Source organism: Aphidius gifuensis, linkage group LG5 (genome assembly GCF_014905175.1).
Source record: "Aphidius gifuensis isolate YNYX2018 linkage group LG5, ASM1490517v1, whole genome shotgun sequence".
Classification (NCBI taxonomy): Eukaryota; Metazoa; Arthropoda; class Insecta; order Hymenoptera; family Braconidae; genus Aphidius; species Aphidius gifuensis.
In genome coordinates this window covers 5583579-5600644 of record NC_057792.1, presented here as the reverse complement: position 1 = coordinate 5600644, position 17066 = coordinate 5583579, and the positions used below count along the sequence as shown (strand labels likewise).

At 23.2% G+C, this 17066-nt stretch overlaps 1 protein-coding gene across 4 annotated transcripts in view; it reads right to left on the bottom strand.

Annotated features, from left to right (window-relative positions):
- Positions 1–17066, bottom strand: part of LOC122857227 (insulin-like growth factor-binding protein complex acid labile subunit) — a 90024-nt gene that overhangs the window by 14655 nt on the left and 58303 nt on the right. For all 4 annotated transcript variants that reach the window (XM_044159292.1, XM_044159291.1, XM_044159289.1 and 1 more), the window contains one exon: positions 8708–8770. In XM_044159292.1, coding sequence (XP_044015227.1) covers positions 8708–8752 — 45 coding nt within the window. In that variant the 5' untranslated portion in view covers positions 8753–8770. The remainder of the gene's footprint in view (positions 1–8707; positions 8771–17066) is intronic.

Here is a 17066-nt window from a genome sequence, read left to right as displayed (position 1 = left end):
TATTCCTTTTTTTTTTTTGTTTTTAAAAACTTATGAATGAAGAAATATAGAAATAGTTGCGAATATAAACGTAATAATATCCAAGAATTATTACTCAAGAGACATAAAGTGCATGCACGAGTTTTCATATTAAATATTATATGTCAGTGCTTTTGTTGGTCACACAGTAGTTTCAACTGTCTCACTTTCAATTTAACTTTGTGCTTTAGCAACATACATACAATGTACCATTACATATATACAAGTTAACTAGACGAAGAGTTATTATGAATATCTATGGAAAATCGATAAAGGTTCATGGCTTTCGGATACTAGAAATGTGCCACCACAACAATTCGTCAATGTGGTTTTACAATTTCTATCTAATGTTGATGTCACACTTTCCATAGATTTTCAAATATATATACATACAACTGTCACACACACACATGTTTTTAACAAATTTATTATTGTTCTTTATTCGTTTTATAAATGACATATATATGCATGCATATCGATCACAGTTAATCCTCAAATTATTTTTTTTTTTTTTATTATTATTACAGTCCTCGACAATGTTTTCCAGTCCTCAACATTTATTTGTATTTTTTTTTTTAAATAAAATATACATGAATTTATAGAACAAAAAAAAAATATATATTATTACGAAATATGACATGTATGTGTTTGTGTGTGGTATGGGGGATGAAATAAAATGAATATATATATATAAAAAAAGAAAAAAAAAATGTCACGTAGCATAAAAAGATATAAAAAAAAAAAAAAAAACGTTGACGTGAAAATGTGCGTCAAGTATTACTGGTAAAAATAAAATATCACCCTTGCTCGAATATTATACACAGACATACAATAGTCTCATCGTCAGTCAAGTGTCAGAATATATATATATTGTGTATGTTACTGTCTAAAATTGTCCGCATGTCATATAAATATGTCAACCAATTATAATACAGTAACTGTCGAGGTTACTGTATATTTGGTGGACACTTGAGATTATATATACCTTCTAAAAAAATATATAAAATAATAATTGATAATTTATTTATGAAAATTTTTGGTATTTTGATTTTATTTGAAAATTTAATATCATTGGATGTAATAAGAGTTAAAGATTTTTCTTTTCAAATTTTATATGGTCACCATTTTATTTAAGGTTTTTTTTTTTTATATTTTCTAACAATTTTTTATGTTACTTGGCGACATAGATATACATCACGTTTTTAGTTTAGCACGTTCTATCTGCAGAGTGTATAGTATTTTCTTAGAAGCACGTAGCAAGTTCCTTCATCTTCTTGTTGGTGACCCCCAAGTATTCTGCCTAAATCACCATTCTTATGATGAAACTTGCTTGTGTTAATATCGAGCTAGTTATACATGATATTGTATTGATAATTTACACAAATTATACTGCATTATTTAAATTTAACTTTATCAAAATGTCATTAAATGTCATCAATATTTTATCAAAAATAAAATAGATATAACATGAAAATATTATCAAACAAAAATATTTAAAATATCAATTTTTATTTAATTAAAAAATATTTAAATAAATTTGATTTTTTATTAAATTATTATTGTATATTAACAAACAAACATTCATCACATAAATTACTCGAAAAATCAAAAGCTTTAAAATTAAAAAAATTCGTAAATGATAAAAGTTTAAATGAATTTTTGAAATATTATATGAAAATTTTATGTTTTATAGAAAATCATAGCTATGCACAAGTACAACTTGATGAAGTATATATAAATAATAAAACGATTAAAATAACTCAGTATGCTAAAAAATAATAATAAAAAAACAAAAATTAAATTAAATGTAATGAGTTTTTGATTTATCTATTGTCGCTTGACGAATTCATTCATTTGGTTTTGGGTGTGCCAAAGTGAAATTCACGCAAACTAAAATTTTCCAACATTAATATATAAATCTACAAACACATATATGTATATATGACCACAGAAATCCCATTATGTGGTTTATTGACACTCAACAAATAAAGTTTATAATAAAAGTATATTTTTTTCATTTTGTTGGTCAAGTCAAACTCATTTAAAAATATAAACACACAGTTGAAGAGACAAACACAACTGACAAACTGGTATACATCAAAACTATATCCAAAAAAATAACTACATGTTTTTTTATTATGATTTTTTGCATGTGTGTGTTTGATAAAACCACAATGTAATTTAAAAGTTTCATCAGCAAAACGAGTGTGTGTATATATATATCTAAGTTTTACTCGCAGTAAAATATTTTTTATTTTTACTTTACTAACTCAATGTCCCTATGGTATACCTACCCTACATTTTGTATAGTTTTATTATTCATTTTTATTTTTTTAAATATTTTTTTTATTCGTCGTATGTCGGACTCATCCCTTGCGGGTACCAATCAATTATGCCAACGAACATTCGTTAGTTTAACAGAATTCAATTTTGACCATCAAATGAAAAATAAACGAATAAATGAATATAAAAATAATATATATACTATATACTTCAATAATAATTAATATATTTTTTCATTAAAATTATATTTTAGTTTATAATAATTTTATAATTATTTTAGTTTATAGAGTTATTTCATTATTTTGAGTATCTACTCAAAATTAAATGTACCGTGCTTTTTTTTTTCGAGCATTAAAAGTTATCTGTATATATATGTATAAGCAAAAGAAGGCATTCAATTCGATTTTGTGCACTAACTTGAAATTGTTGTAGATACCTTATACCTATCAGAAATAGCAGTAAGAGTATATATGTATATAGACATAGAGTTTGAGTTCACGAGAGCCAAAACTCAACTTTATCTCAGCTCATTTCCCGGTAATGAAACTTTTTTCAGTACACTCTTTATACCCCAAATGAAAGTGTTTTTTTTTTTTTTTTTTTCTTTGCTCTTCTTTTTTTTGAAGAGCATACATTTATTTCATTTAAAAAAAAAAAAATCAAATGAAATTTAAAATACATTAAATGAAAATAACTACTCATAAATAGAAAAAGTATTCAGTTGCTCGCTATATAAAAAAATAAAACAGCTATGTCAATTTCATTAAATTATTTAAAAATAAAATTATTTAAATTGATTGATATATTTAAATGAAATGTATATATGTATATATTCATCATATAAAAAAGAAAGAAGAAATGAATATAGTGTTAAATTGAAGGGATTGAAAAGATATATAATATTCAGCTACTTTAAGAGCGTCAATTTTATCGACATTTTAGTAAAGTTCCACTTGTCATCGCGTGTATATATATATATTTAAAAAAATAGTATATATATATTAGGGAGCTTTTTTTTTTTCAATACAACATCTGCAATACTTTGAGCTTTATATCTTATTTTTTTTATTCTTCAAAGCCACTCTCACTTTATGATTTTTTTGCTGGCAGGCAACTTTCAACTCTTTTTTTTTTCTTTCATTTCGTCAAAGTATATTTCTTTTATTCTATTTTTATTTATTTTTTTTTTCTTTATTATTTGAAATTGCTAGAAGCATCAATGTAGCAAAAATTCACCACCATCATCAGTTGTACAAAAGTGTACACATCATATAAAGCAACAATTCATCGGATTGTACGTGATGCCACTTGAGACACGCATGCACGTTTCAAACTTCAACTTGGACTTTATATGTAACATATATATCAAATTTTATACTATACCTCTTCAAGTTACAAAATTATTGATTTCCCAAGTTGCTTATATATATATACAATTTTCTATCCATCTAGTAAGATTTATAGTAAAATTTTTTTGCCAAAAAGTTTGACTATATATATACGTCAAATTTTGTTAAACAAATAAATATTTTTTTTGTTTTTGTTTTTTATGGTGACAGTTTCTTGAAATAGCGACAAATAAAATTGAATTGATAGAAAATAAAGTTAAAATTCTAATAGCACTACTGGGAAATTTTCAGAGACACATTTTCCTTTTTTTTTTTTTTGGGATTTTAGATTTTGTTGCTTGATAAAAAACTATTCCCCAGACGATTGGTTTAGTTGAATTTAAAAAAAAAAAAGAGGTTAAAATAAAATCAAAGAAAAAATTAGGCTATGTACTTTTTATATTTTTGGGATTATTTGTTTTTTATTTTAGTAAATTTAACAAAAGTAAATAAAATTGTTTATTAATATTTGTTTATGTTCATGAATGTGTGACTTGAAAGTTTGTCGAGGGTATACTGTAACATGACCAATTGTACTTATGCTCTGGAGCGTCCAGTGTCTCACGTTTCAAGTATTGTATTATTGTTAAGAACTCGACGGATTTTGTTGCTCGTTTTCTCATCTACAAGCTATTCTCTATTCTCTAGGATACAACTAAAATAAATATAAAAATAGTAAACAAAAATAAAAAAAATTCAACTATATTTTTGCACAAAATGTCGTAGTCGTAGTCGTCGAGTTACCAGCATCACCCTTTTTACTTTTATATACACTTTTTTTTAACAGTACTTCCGCTTAATGTTCTCTTACATATATATGTACACTTTTTCTTGATATTCACAACGATACTCGTACATTTTTTTAACATTGCTAAAATTTTATTTTTAAAAATTATTGTTATATACTTTTTTTTTTACACAAAATGAGAATATTGTTTTTGTCAGTGAATGTGTATCAAATTATATAACTGTATTTATATACAAAACAAGTCTAGCTGTTGTAAAATAACAGTAAAAAAAAAAGACTAAAGTTTTTGGATAATTTTTATTATTGTTTCAACTTTTTTTTGCAAAAAAATAAAAAATAATTAAAATGTTACATTTTTGTAAATATTATCATGACCTATATATTACTTTGTTGAGTTGTAAAAAAAAAAATACATAAATATAAATTTAAATACATGTATTTAATGATAAAAAATAAAATGTTTAATGTTATTTTTAATTGATTAAAAATTGTGAGCTTTTGTAATTGAGATATATATCAAATCAACTTTTATTTTTAATTAAAATTCAAGAAAATAAAAAATCAGCAATTATATGTGTGGTTTAAATTTTCACACGGTAAACAGACAAAGGTGTGCCTCAAAAAAATATCTGCATATCCTGATTTTAGTTAAATGACATTAAGTTAAAATAAAATCAAGATAAAATATACGCGCACAGAGAGATATCTGCATTGAACTTTTTTTTGAAAAAAAAAAAAAAAGATATCTAACAAAAGATTGAAGTAAAAAAAAATTGTATATATAATACGAAATTTAGCTGAATTAATTAAGTTTAAGCATAAAAAATATACAGAAGAATTTCAACAAATATGCAAATTATTGTAATAAAAGAAATGAATATGTAAATGGTAAAAAATTTTGATTAAAAGGTAAATTGTCTAGTGAAGTGAATAAGTTTGCGACAAGAAATAAAAAAAAAATAAATAAAAAAATTATAAGAAAACTAAAGAAATATAATGAAATTGCATAAAATGCTTTTTTTTTTTTGAATTTTAAAGAGAATTATTTTTAATTTGATATAACGAAAAAATAAATATGACTATTTTTTTACTTGATTTACGTAAATCAATACAAGACAAATGAAAATTACGAGTAATGTAAATTTTGGTGTGGAACTAAATGTTCAATGTCTAATAACTAATTGGCATGTGGTCTCATGGTACATCTATATAATTAGCTTAATTTGTATACTAGTTGTCTTTTGGTTATCTTCATTGGGATACAGCTAATTAGTACTGGAAAATACTGAGATTCATAGATAATAATACTGGTTTACCAATAAATTTAAATAAAAAATAACTATCGATTTATTTTGTGCCTAATTATAACCTATAAAATTGTGCAAAAAAAAAAATTTTTCAACTATTAAATAACTATTTTACATAAAATCCAATAAAAAAAGAAAATTGATTTTTTAAATTCAATAAAAAATTAACATTTTCAATTTGTTAATTAAACATGTTAAAAAAATTTTATTACAACTCAGCATATTCATTTTTTAAAACTCAAATTTCAAACATTTCAACTAAAAAAAAAAAAAACTCTATATCTATTTTAAAATTCGAAAAATTTTAAAATGTAAATTTTTTTTTTCTTCTAAATCTGTAAAACTTTTTAGCATAAAATTCCAATATAACAAAAAAAAAATATATATAAGTGCAAGTTCTTGTTAACATTTGTATTATTTCAAATATTACAAAAATAAAAATTAAAAAAAAAAAATAAATGTATTCGTTGCAGGGGTCTTTTTTCTTTCACAAAAAAAAAAAAAAAAAACGACAACGACGACTACGACAACGGGTGGACGCATTACTACATTGTATTACTTGTAAAAAGATGCTGTACACTGTGTATTGTATGAACAACATATACATATATATATATTTTCAGTAACTTTATGCTTGAATAACCATGTAAGTTGATGCTAAAAATAGGTCAACAGCATCGCTTGTTCACAGCAATATACAAAACTCCCCAGGACTTTTAGGTATTATGCACTCAATGCCCAAACACTTTATACTACTCTCAACCCAAAAATCAATATTTCAAATACTCCTTTGTATAATTATTATTATTATAAATAATAATAAATAAATTAAATAATTTAATGAGTATATTAAAAGCCTATTGTGAATGTATGTCACACAGCACTAAATAATACGACCTTATCAAAAAACGAAATCATCCAATTGCCATCAGGATAATTAAAGCACTTGGATGTTATTTACCGAGGCCATTGGGCCTCCATTACGAGGCCACACCTGTTGATCATCTGTCCATGCTTCATATATATATTTTAAATTTATTTTTTATATAACCACGTATCATCAATTTTATTTTTATGAAAAATATATTTCACAATTTTTTTTTTTAATCATTATTTTCTTTTTTTTGTTTTTAGAATTATGAATGAGTTTAGACAAGATAGGTATATCTGACTATGATATTACTAGCTATATACATAGCTAGTAAAAAATACTTCAAGTAATTGACAATGCTAATTTATTCCAACAAAAATATATATCTAAATTCCAAGTAAAAGCATGTAATGTTTACATTCAAATACCACCCAACACACTAACGTCGTCATGGTTTTAAATTTTAATGCTATATATATATGTAAAAAAAATATACGTATATATATTTTTGTCTCTTTATATATACGTAATAATATAAACACATAGTACTGGTACGTATCAGTCGCAGTCAAACATTTAAATTGATTACTGCAAAACTCGCAATCTGTTGGAGTGTTAAATAAACAGTATTTCATTTTTCAACAACACACTAAACACGCATACTCTAAAACATCTGTAGGGTCGTTAGCCTATGACTCTTTTTACTTATATATATACATATTCAATAAATATATATAGTCACTTTATAAACCACGTAAATATAAATGCTTGCAAGATTCAAGATTTTACACCCCCGAGGTCATTTTAAACTCGTTAAGAAATGTAGTTACAATTTTAACTATTTTATATATTTTATTGTATGACTAGATAATTTTCTTTATTTCAATTATAGTATAAATATATATTATTCAAGTTTAATTAAATGATATATTATTACTGCAGAATTATAATAGTGCAAGTGTTAAAAAAAAAACATGTTAAATTATTAATTTTTTATTGTTAAAAATTGATGATAAATTTTGGTAATTTATATTTCAAATAAGTTGGTAGTTTAACTGACTTGTTAGAAAAAAAATTAATTAAAAATATTTATTTTTAAATGCTGGATGTAATTATGAATTTATAATTTTTTATTTTTTTTTATGGCAAAGAGTTTGTGCATATTTTATAATATGCTAAAAATTAATTTTGTTTGGATAAACTATGATAAAATATTTAATTGAAATAAATGTCGACATATTTGTTAGAAATTTAGACATTAATATTTAAAAATGCAACAAAATAAATATGATAGTAAAGCTTGGTTGACTGTTAAATAGATCTGTATGTTCATACGTTTGATGATATATATAGTATATATTGATACAAGACGAATGAATAACCTTGTGATTGCCTCTAGGGGTTTTACTATTTTACGCTACAAGAGACAAAGTCTTGTGAATTTAACTCAACTGTACATCAAATGATTCAAAAACGCTTCGTTACCATAAACATTTTCTTGATGATGGTAAATAGGATTTTATCAAGATGAATAAATACAGTATATATTTTCAAAAAAAAAAAAATATTTCTATATGAGTTATTGATAAAATATTACATCAAAAGTAAAAATTATATAAAAAGATATATATTTTTAGTTGAAAAAACAAGCTTGCTTTTTTTTTTCTTCCTTCGTTTAAATTTATTTATTTATTTTTTACGTTGATTATACCGTAGAGATTTTACTTTATCATATTTCACGGCTTGATAGTTTTAACAAGAAATATGATGAGTATAAAAAAAAAAATAATAAATAAATGAGAAAATGGGTGTATACTTTTGGACAAGGAAACTATAAACAATATAAAGAAAAATTGCGATGATAGCTTTGGCTCGTGCCTTATAACATGGAGACCATATGGCCGACAAAGTTGGAATTTTAGATGCCTCAGAATGTCAGCTGTTTGTTCGATAGATCAAACTGAATATTTTACATTAAAAAATATATTTAACAATAAACAATTTGAAAAGGTCAAATACCATCTGTTTATTTTTTCATAATTTAGTCTTTAATTTTATTGATCAATGAAAAATATAAAAAATTTCAACTTACAAGTATCGTTTTTGATGTATCCATGGCGATATTTTTTTTACTCATATTTCTGAATCCTTGACCCTGTAACATAATACAAAATTTCATTAGTTAAACAGAATTTAAAAAAAAAAAACATATCAAATTTATACAAAAAAACTATTAAAATTTAATATTTTAAATTCAAATATTTTTAGTCGGTTATTTTCATTAACTATATATGGTACTTTGACTCATTTAAAAAAAAAATAAATTGACATTTTTTTACAAAGCCGTGACGAAATTCTCGGCGTTCAAGAATTTCTTTGAACTTTCATAACGACGTCCAAACATTTTGCGGTCAAAATAGCGAAACTATTCGTCAGTGAGCATATAAATGCCAAAAAAAAAAATTAATAAAATAACGATAATAAAAATAAATTAGTTTTCAGAAAAATAATAAAATAGACAAAGCCAGTATATATTTAAAAAAAAAAAAAAAAATTAAATACCACGCCCAAATTGAACGAAAAAAAAAAAAAAAATTCATATGAGTAATTTTATGATTTTTTATTTAATTAAAATATTGATGAAAGTATTATCAGTATTATTTTTAATTAAATAAAAATATAAATAAAAAATAATTGTGATTTATTTGATGTACATTAAATTACACACACAATACCCGCAGATGATGGTTTTTTTATAAATAAATAATGGTAGTTATCTATAGTCACTTATACCCCTATTATCTAAATAACTAATCAAATACCAAATAGACTGTCTGAAATGGTCTGAAAATATACTCATATAAATTGACAACAATTACATTCTAAATATAAAATTAAATAAAAAGCGAAATGTATTTTTTTTTTAAATTATTATATTATTTTTATGGTATATTTATCATAAAGTAAATGAAAATGTTTTCATGATATTTCAAAACATTAATTTATGTTGAGGGTATTTATTTGAAAGCGTGCTTGAATTCAGGACCACCAGAGAAAACCAGAAATTTATATATAAAACTCAGGACGATGCCCGGGAGTCATCTTTTTTTTTTTTTCTTTTATATGGTTTTTTTTTTTTTCCTACTTTAACGACGAAAATAAATGCACCAACTGCATTTTTTTCTCTACGTATTTTATACATTTTGTTCCTTTTTTTTTTTTATCATTTCAAGTCGTTTTATTCTTATATCATTTCAAGGACTCATACAAAAACATAATGTCTAATATTTTATAGAAAATTGAATTTTTATTTATTTTCAAATATTTTTCAATTTTATATATATAAAAAAAAAAAAAGGTAAAATGAAATAAAACTCTTTGAGGGTTGAATATTATTAATATTATTCAAAAAAAAAAAATATATAAAATAAAAATAAACGTTGAAGGATTTACTTGGTATTTGCAAAACGTGCCAGAATTTATAGAAAATTTTTATATCTAAAAAATAGTTTGATATATATTTATAAATTTTTTTTATACCCCTTTTATGTAGTGTAAACAAAAAAAAAAAAAAAAACAATGACAAGTCAACACAAAAATAAATCAAGAAAGAAATTTATTTAAAAAAGGGAAAAAAATAAAAAAAAAATGAATAAATTATCAATAAATCTAAAAATGCTTTAAATATTGTAAATAATACAATTGTTTATCAAGTTGATAATAAGATAGGGGATTTTATCAAAACGATAAATTACAAATATACACGCAATTACATACATAGTTAAGTAAGAAAAGGGCGTAGAAAATAAGGGATGAAGGGAAAAAAAAAATAAAATAGAAGATATAATTGGCTTCTGGTGCGTTATCATAAAGAATGATTTATTACCCTAACTATTAAATACTCAAGCATACACAAATACAAACTTCTATTGAGATAATTATTACTTCCTTCCGTTCAAGTTGCATTTATACACGCAATATTTATTATTTTAATCATCATGAATTTTTTGTTTTTATATTTCTTACTTTATCAAATAAATTAGTTTTCAAGAAAATTATATTTTTTAAATAAATAAATATAGATTTTCTTGATCAAAAAAATTATCAAATCTGCAAGTGAAATCTTTTCTATTAAAACAAATTGATAGAAAAAAAATTGAAACAGTAAATGTAAATAGATTTATTATATAAATAATAATTTATATAAATGTAAATTGAGGTATATAAAATGTTAAATGTAGTGTAACACCAAGATATCAAGTAAACTTTTGTGTATTTGCATCGGACGTTATTTACTAGTAATAAGAATGCTTGGCAGTTTGATGCTGTTGGTTATGTTTCAGGGCAAATGAGTAGCTCAGTAAGCATCAAGTAAGTGAATAAGCAAGCAACTTATAAAGGCCTTTAAATATATAATACATAAATATTCACTATGCCATAAGCAACAACAACACAACAACAACAACAACAACTACAACAACAATATGTACATAGGATAAAACATCAGCTGGTGCATACAAGCTTCTTGATTGGCACCGTTGGCAACGTGACCTCTATACCTATCATCATCATCATCATCATCAACTTGAACCTAATTATTTTGCTTCATTAATATTATCACTATTTTTATTTTTATATATATTTGAACAAGTATCAGTGAAGAATAAATTAATTATCAAGATATGACAGATGGATTATTATTTTTTTTTTTTTTGCTTTGTTTTTCTTTTTTATGAGAAAATAAATAATTGTTATTAGAGAGGGTGGATATTTAATAAATATTAAATGATACAATTAATGGTAAACGATTTTATGATAATCAAAGTATAGATATAATTTTATTTTTTATAATTTTTTTTATACTTTATTGACTTGTTTTTATATTAATTAGAAAAATAATTAAATGATAAAATCAATAAAAAAATTATAATTACAACTTAAATATTTATAAAAATAATCATTAATTCTTGCTAAATTTAATTAATTATCTTGAATATTAATTAAATTTCTATTAACTTTGAATGTCAACAAAAAAAGAAAAGTTTTTTTTTTTTTTTAAATATAAAAAATTTATTTAAAGACTCATCAAGTATCTATAAATAAATCAACTCAAATTAAATTAATAATTAAAATTGAATAATTAAATATTGAATCAATTCATTTTGTCGAAATAATTTCAATTATTTTCTCATTAATATCAAGTAAATAATAAATTAAAAAATTAAAAGAAAGAAAATTATTTAAAAATACATTTATTATTAATAAATATATGCTCTAACTATTATTATTTTTCATTTTAAAAAATTTATTTGTTATTATTTGATATATATGTATGTGTATGAAATAGTTTACTCAATGTTTATATACAATTCCTTATGATCAATGATGCAAGACGCTTGTATTCATCATAAAGATATTCTCAATGCCTTTGCAATACATAATACATAAACATTGTATATATACAAAGAGGTTTTCTTATGTATATATATAATCCCGGTTGAGATACCTATACCAACCAACACATTGCAAGTCACCTTAGGGGGATAAAGGAACCCTGGCATTAACATTGCGGGGCATTGAACGAGAAGATACCGGACAAAGTCTGTCGTAATGCCTTCCTGGCTTTCGTCAAAGCCGATAACGTGGCCCATATCATCCTTCTTTCATCCTCCAACACCACCATATTTATTTCTTTCTCTCTCTTTTTTTTTATTTTACTTTTATTTTCAAAATAAAACCAAAAAAACAAAATTAACTCAACTTGGAAGCATCGAGCATGCATCTATGTATTTATACAAAAAAAAAAATAAACCAGTATATATTTGCAGCTTTTTTTTTTTTATTTTCATTTATAAATTTTCAATTGAAATGAATTATTTATAAAGCCAGTAATTTAAAATACCACCTAATTCTAATGTAAATATTTAAACAAAAAAAGAATTAAAAAAAAAAATTTTTTGTTAAAAAAAAAAAAAAGGTTTAAAGAAGCTTTTAAGAATAAATTAGTAAATCAACATTTAATAAATATTAAAAAAAATATATATATTTATTTATTTAACAATGTGATAAGATTAAATTTTCGATTGCATGCCAATAAATTTGTCTCGGATGATGCAGCAAAAGCAAACAAATCGACAACCCTCGTTGTCATCGTGACTTGTCTCGGTGACACAAAAGACACATTGATGTCTAACACATAGTGTATTTTTTTTTTTTTTTTTATATAAAATATACATTTACAGATTAAACAAAACACATTGGATATGGTATTAAAAGTCACGTGGCTAAAATATTACCCTCTAAATCTCAATTGTTAATCCATTGACAAAACGTGTGAGTGTCTGACTATATACATTTATAACTACTGAAAAAATATATAAATATTTTTAACAGTTTTAAATATACGTCAAAAATATATTCCCTACAAAACATAGTTGTAAAAAAAAACAAGCAAAAAAAACTGTCATATTTTTTATATATTATATTTATAAATAAAAAATAGAAATAAAAATAAAAAAAAAAATATAAATTTTCATTTAAATTTTATGATCGGTAAATTTTTATTTATTTATATTATAATAATAGTAAATAACAATGTATATAAATTGTTATTTGTGGACAAGGCTATAGGCAGAAAGTTCGTGACTACATTTCACATAAAAGTTTTGCAAGTAAAGGTGGAATATTCTTTTCAAGATCTCATGTAGATTATGCACGTCACTAAAAAAATGTTGAGGTATAAAATCAGTAGACGAAGAGTATAAGAAAAATTAAAAAAAAAAAAAAATTGTGAATATTATTGTATGAAAGGTAGGCGTGTAGAAACGATGGTAAAGGAGACTTGAGAATGAAAAAAAAAAATTAGAAAAAAAAATATAATAGTAAGTGGTGCACACGCGGAGGCCGTCCCACGATTTGTCTTTGTTCTGGTGTACAGGCCATAATCTTCAGACGCGTATTACACGGTGCGTGGTTTGCTCGCGTGCATATTTTATTATTTTTTTCTTTTTCTCTATTTCATATATATCAAATTATGCACGCATATATAAGTTTAAAAATTTTTTTGTTCGTTTAAAAAGCTTTAGAAAAAAAAATTCCAAAGCAAAAAATGAATAAAAAAAAATTTTATCTTGATGAACGCGGGTTGTATTATTTTAATCTGTACAAATTATATTTAAAAATTCATTAGTAATTTATTTTTTTTTTTCTTTATCAATATATACCCAACAACTTGCTATTATTATTTATAATTTCCAAAATTATTATGGTTTATAATAACGCTTTTTTTAATATTTAAATTAATTTTTGTTCAAGTAATATTTATTAAAACTTGTTTAAATAAATTAAAGACATAAAAAAAAAAAAAAATGAAATAAAAAAAAACAACCTGTGTTTGACATGTGCTCGAATTGAATCGATAAATTTTCGTGAAAGGGATCCGGCAAAATGTAATGAGATTGGCAAAAAAGGAAGGAGGGAATGAACCCGGTTGTTACGTACATCTCCGTGTTCTGAAAATCATTACACGATTCCCTAGGCAATTGACGAAAAAAAAAAAGAGTAGAATAAAATAAAAATGTACGAGACATGTCCAATTCAAAAATAAAATAAATAAAAATAAAAAAATCATGAAAATAAAGTGCAACAAGAAGAGCACAAACATGTAAAATATAAATAAATAAAATTCATCAGTTATATAAAAGCTAAAACGAAAAAAGTGGGACACAGGTACACTGCAGTCAATATATATTATGCAATAAATAGTCTGAATGAATTGTCAAGTTGACAAAAAAAAAACAACAAAAAAAAAATATAAATAATATATTCAAAAAATATAAATAATACTAAAATACTTTAATCAAATTTGACCAAAAAAAAAATGAAAAGTAGTCATCATAAAAAATATATGTAGACATTTATTATAATGCAAAATTTATATGAATATATTTAACCAACACCATGAAGAATAGGGTGCTAAATAACTGGACGATATTATGGAAAAGAGAATATGAAAAATTATACCAATCAAGAGAGAGAAAACTTTTTTTTTTTTTATGGTGTCGATAATGTTACCAAGTTTATTTACGCTTTGTATATTTTCGGTGGTGTGGTTGCGTATATATATACGTAAAATATATATGAAATTTTTTAATGGATTGCCGAGAGGGTGCTTATTAATATGGATTTTCCAAAGGGGAAATAAATATAAATAAATATTGTATATAAAAAATAATAATAATTATATATGAGAAGGAAGAGATCTGCTTGTGACTGTGCAATGAGTTGTATTTAAAACTAGAATATATATATATTACACATGCAGATGATGATCATGATGATGATGATTGTGCAAGAAGGGTGATATAAGGGTGAGGGGGTAAATTACCCAACTGTCAGAGCACACTGTTTAATTAGTTTAAATTCCAATATTTTAAATGTCCATCATCTGCATTATTTATTATCTTTTGTATCATGATAAAATAAAATTATTTTTTATTATTTAAAAATATAAAGTTAATTTTATTTTTTGTTTATTTATCAAGTTTATTTTAATAGTTTGTTTATTATGCAAAAACTATGAACATCTTTAAGAGAATTTTGTTGTCAATGAAAAGAGAGTTAAAAGAAAAAAAAAAAAAAAATTAAATAAAGAGAGAAATTGTGAGAGATATTATTTTGCCACTTTCCTTCATGAAGTACACTCATCTGTGTTACTTTTTTTTTTTTTTTTTTTTTCTTTGTATTATATATATTATTCTCACTTTTCTCTGTTATCTTTTTCCTGCATTTTATGACACATTTTGTTGTCTGGATTTTTTATGACTCTCTTATCTCGAGTTTTATGGTGAGATTAATCCAAAAGAATATTTCAAATTTTTATTTTTATATTTTTCTCATTTTTTTTATGCATAAAAATAGAGGAGTATTTTTTTTAAACGAAAAAAATAATATTATAAATTTTATGATTTATTATATTCAAGTATGTTATTAATAATATTTTGATTATTGAAATTTTTTTTGAAAACGAAGAAAACTCAGTCAATAGATGTAATTTTTAATTTTAATTATTTTTTTTTTGCATTTATCATTGAAGATGAATTGTCAAAATTTATCACACAAATAAGTCAGTATTTTGATTGACTTGTTGAAAAAAAAAAAAGTCAATTGAAAATGTCAATCTGTAAATGTGGGATCAAATTACAAATGTCATATGTGCCTGATGCATGGGGATTTGACATTGATTATTTATGACATTTAAGCATACAAATTTGTAATTCGATCCTACATTTAAAATTAAATATTTTCAATTAATTTTTTCTACATATGTTCAGTCAAAATGCCAACTTATTTGTCTGATAAACTTCAATAATTAACCTTGAATACCAACACTATAAATAATCAACAATTAAAAAGAAAAAAATCAATAATAAATAACGTAAAAAATAAATAAATTATCAATTGTATTGTATAACTTTTTCTTGATATTATCCATGATAAATTTTCAATACACTTATCACACAATCAAGTCAACATTTCAACAAACCAAATGAAAAAAAAAAATAGTCACAATGTCAATGTATAAAGGCAGGATCCAATTATCAATTTGTAGTATTGATTTTTTGCAATGATTTGTACAATATGTGCCATTTCGTCAGCAAACAATTGAGTCAAATAAATTTTGCAATGACAATATATATAACAAGCCAAACAAATAACAAACCACATTCAATATTAATTATAATTTATAATAATAATAATAATTATTGAGCATTGAGGAACAACACAAATTGACATAAGGACATACATCTTGAAGGCAGAGACTATTTAAACCATTGTCTTTATTCAATGCTAGCCTATATGTTCAATCTATCAAACAATGTAAGGCCATTACTTCATATATGTATTTACTATTGTATTGTGCCTATCATATAAACAGCCAGATAATACAAACATATCTAATATATTATATCTGCATATTGACCAATAACAATTCAACTCAAATCTGTCGATGAAGCAGTTAATATCTGTCTTAATTAATCAATAAGTATTATTATTATTTTTCAATATATTTATAACAATTTAATTCAATCTTTATTTTTTCTTTTTTAGCCAAGTATTTTTTTTTTTTTCTAACATTTTCTTTTGAATCCTGCGATATATATAGATAAATATATAAATATATCTCTTTTTTTTTTTTTCTTTTTATTTATCGATCGTATTTTGTGACTCCCTTTTTCAATGGTCAATGGGCGTGTTAAATGGACAGCTGGCTATTTTCACGTGAATTAAATACAATACAAGAAAATATTTTTAGAATATATTTCTATTTGTATATATATAAATTTTCCTCAAAAAAATTAAGAAAATTTTACTTTTAATAAGTCAATTTTTCAAAATTAACATTATTTAGATGAAAATTTATAGAACATGTATGTGTAGGAGGAGGAGGA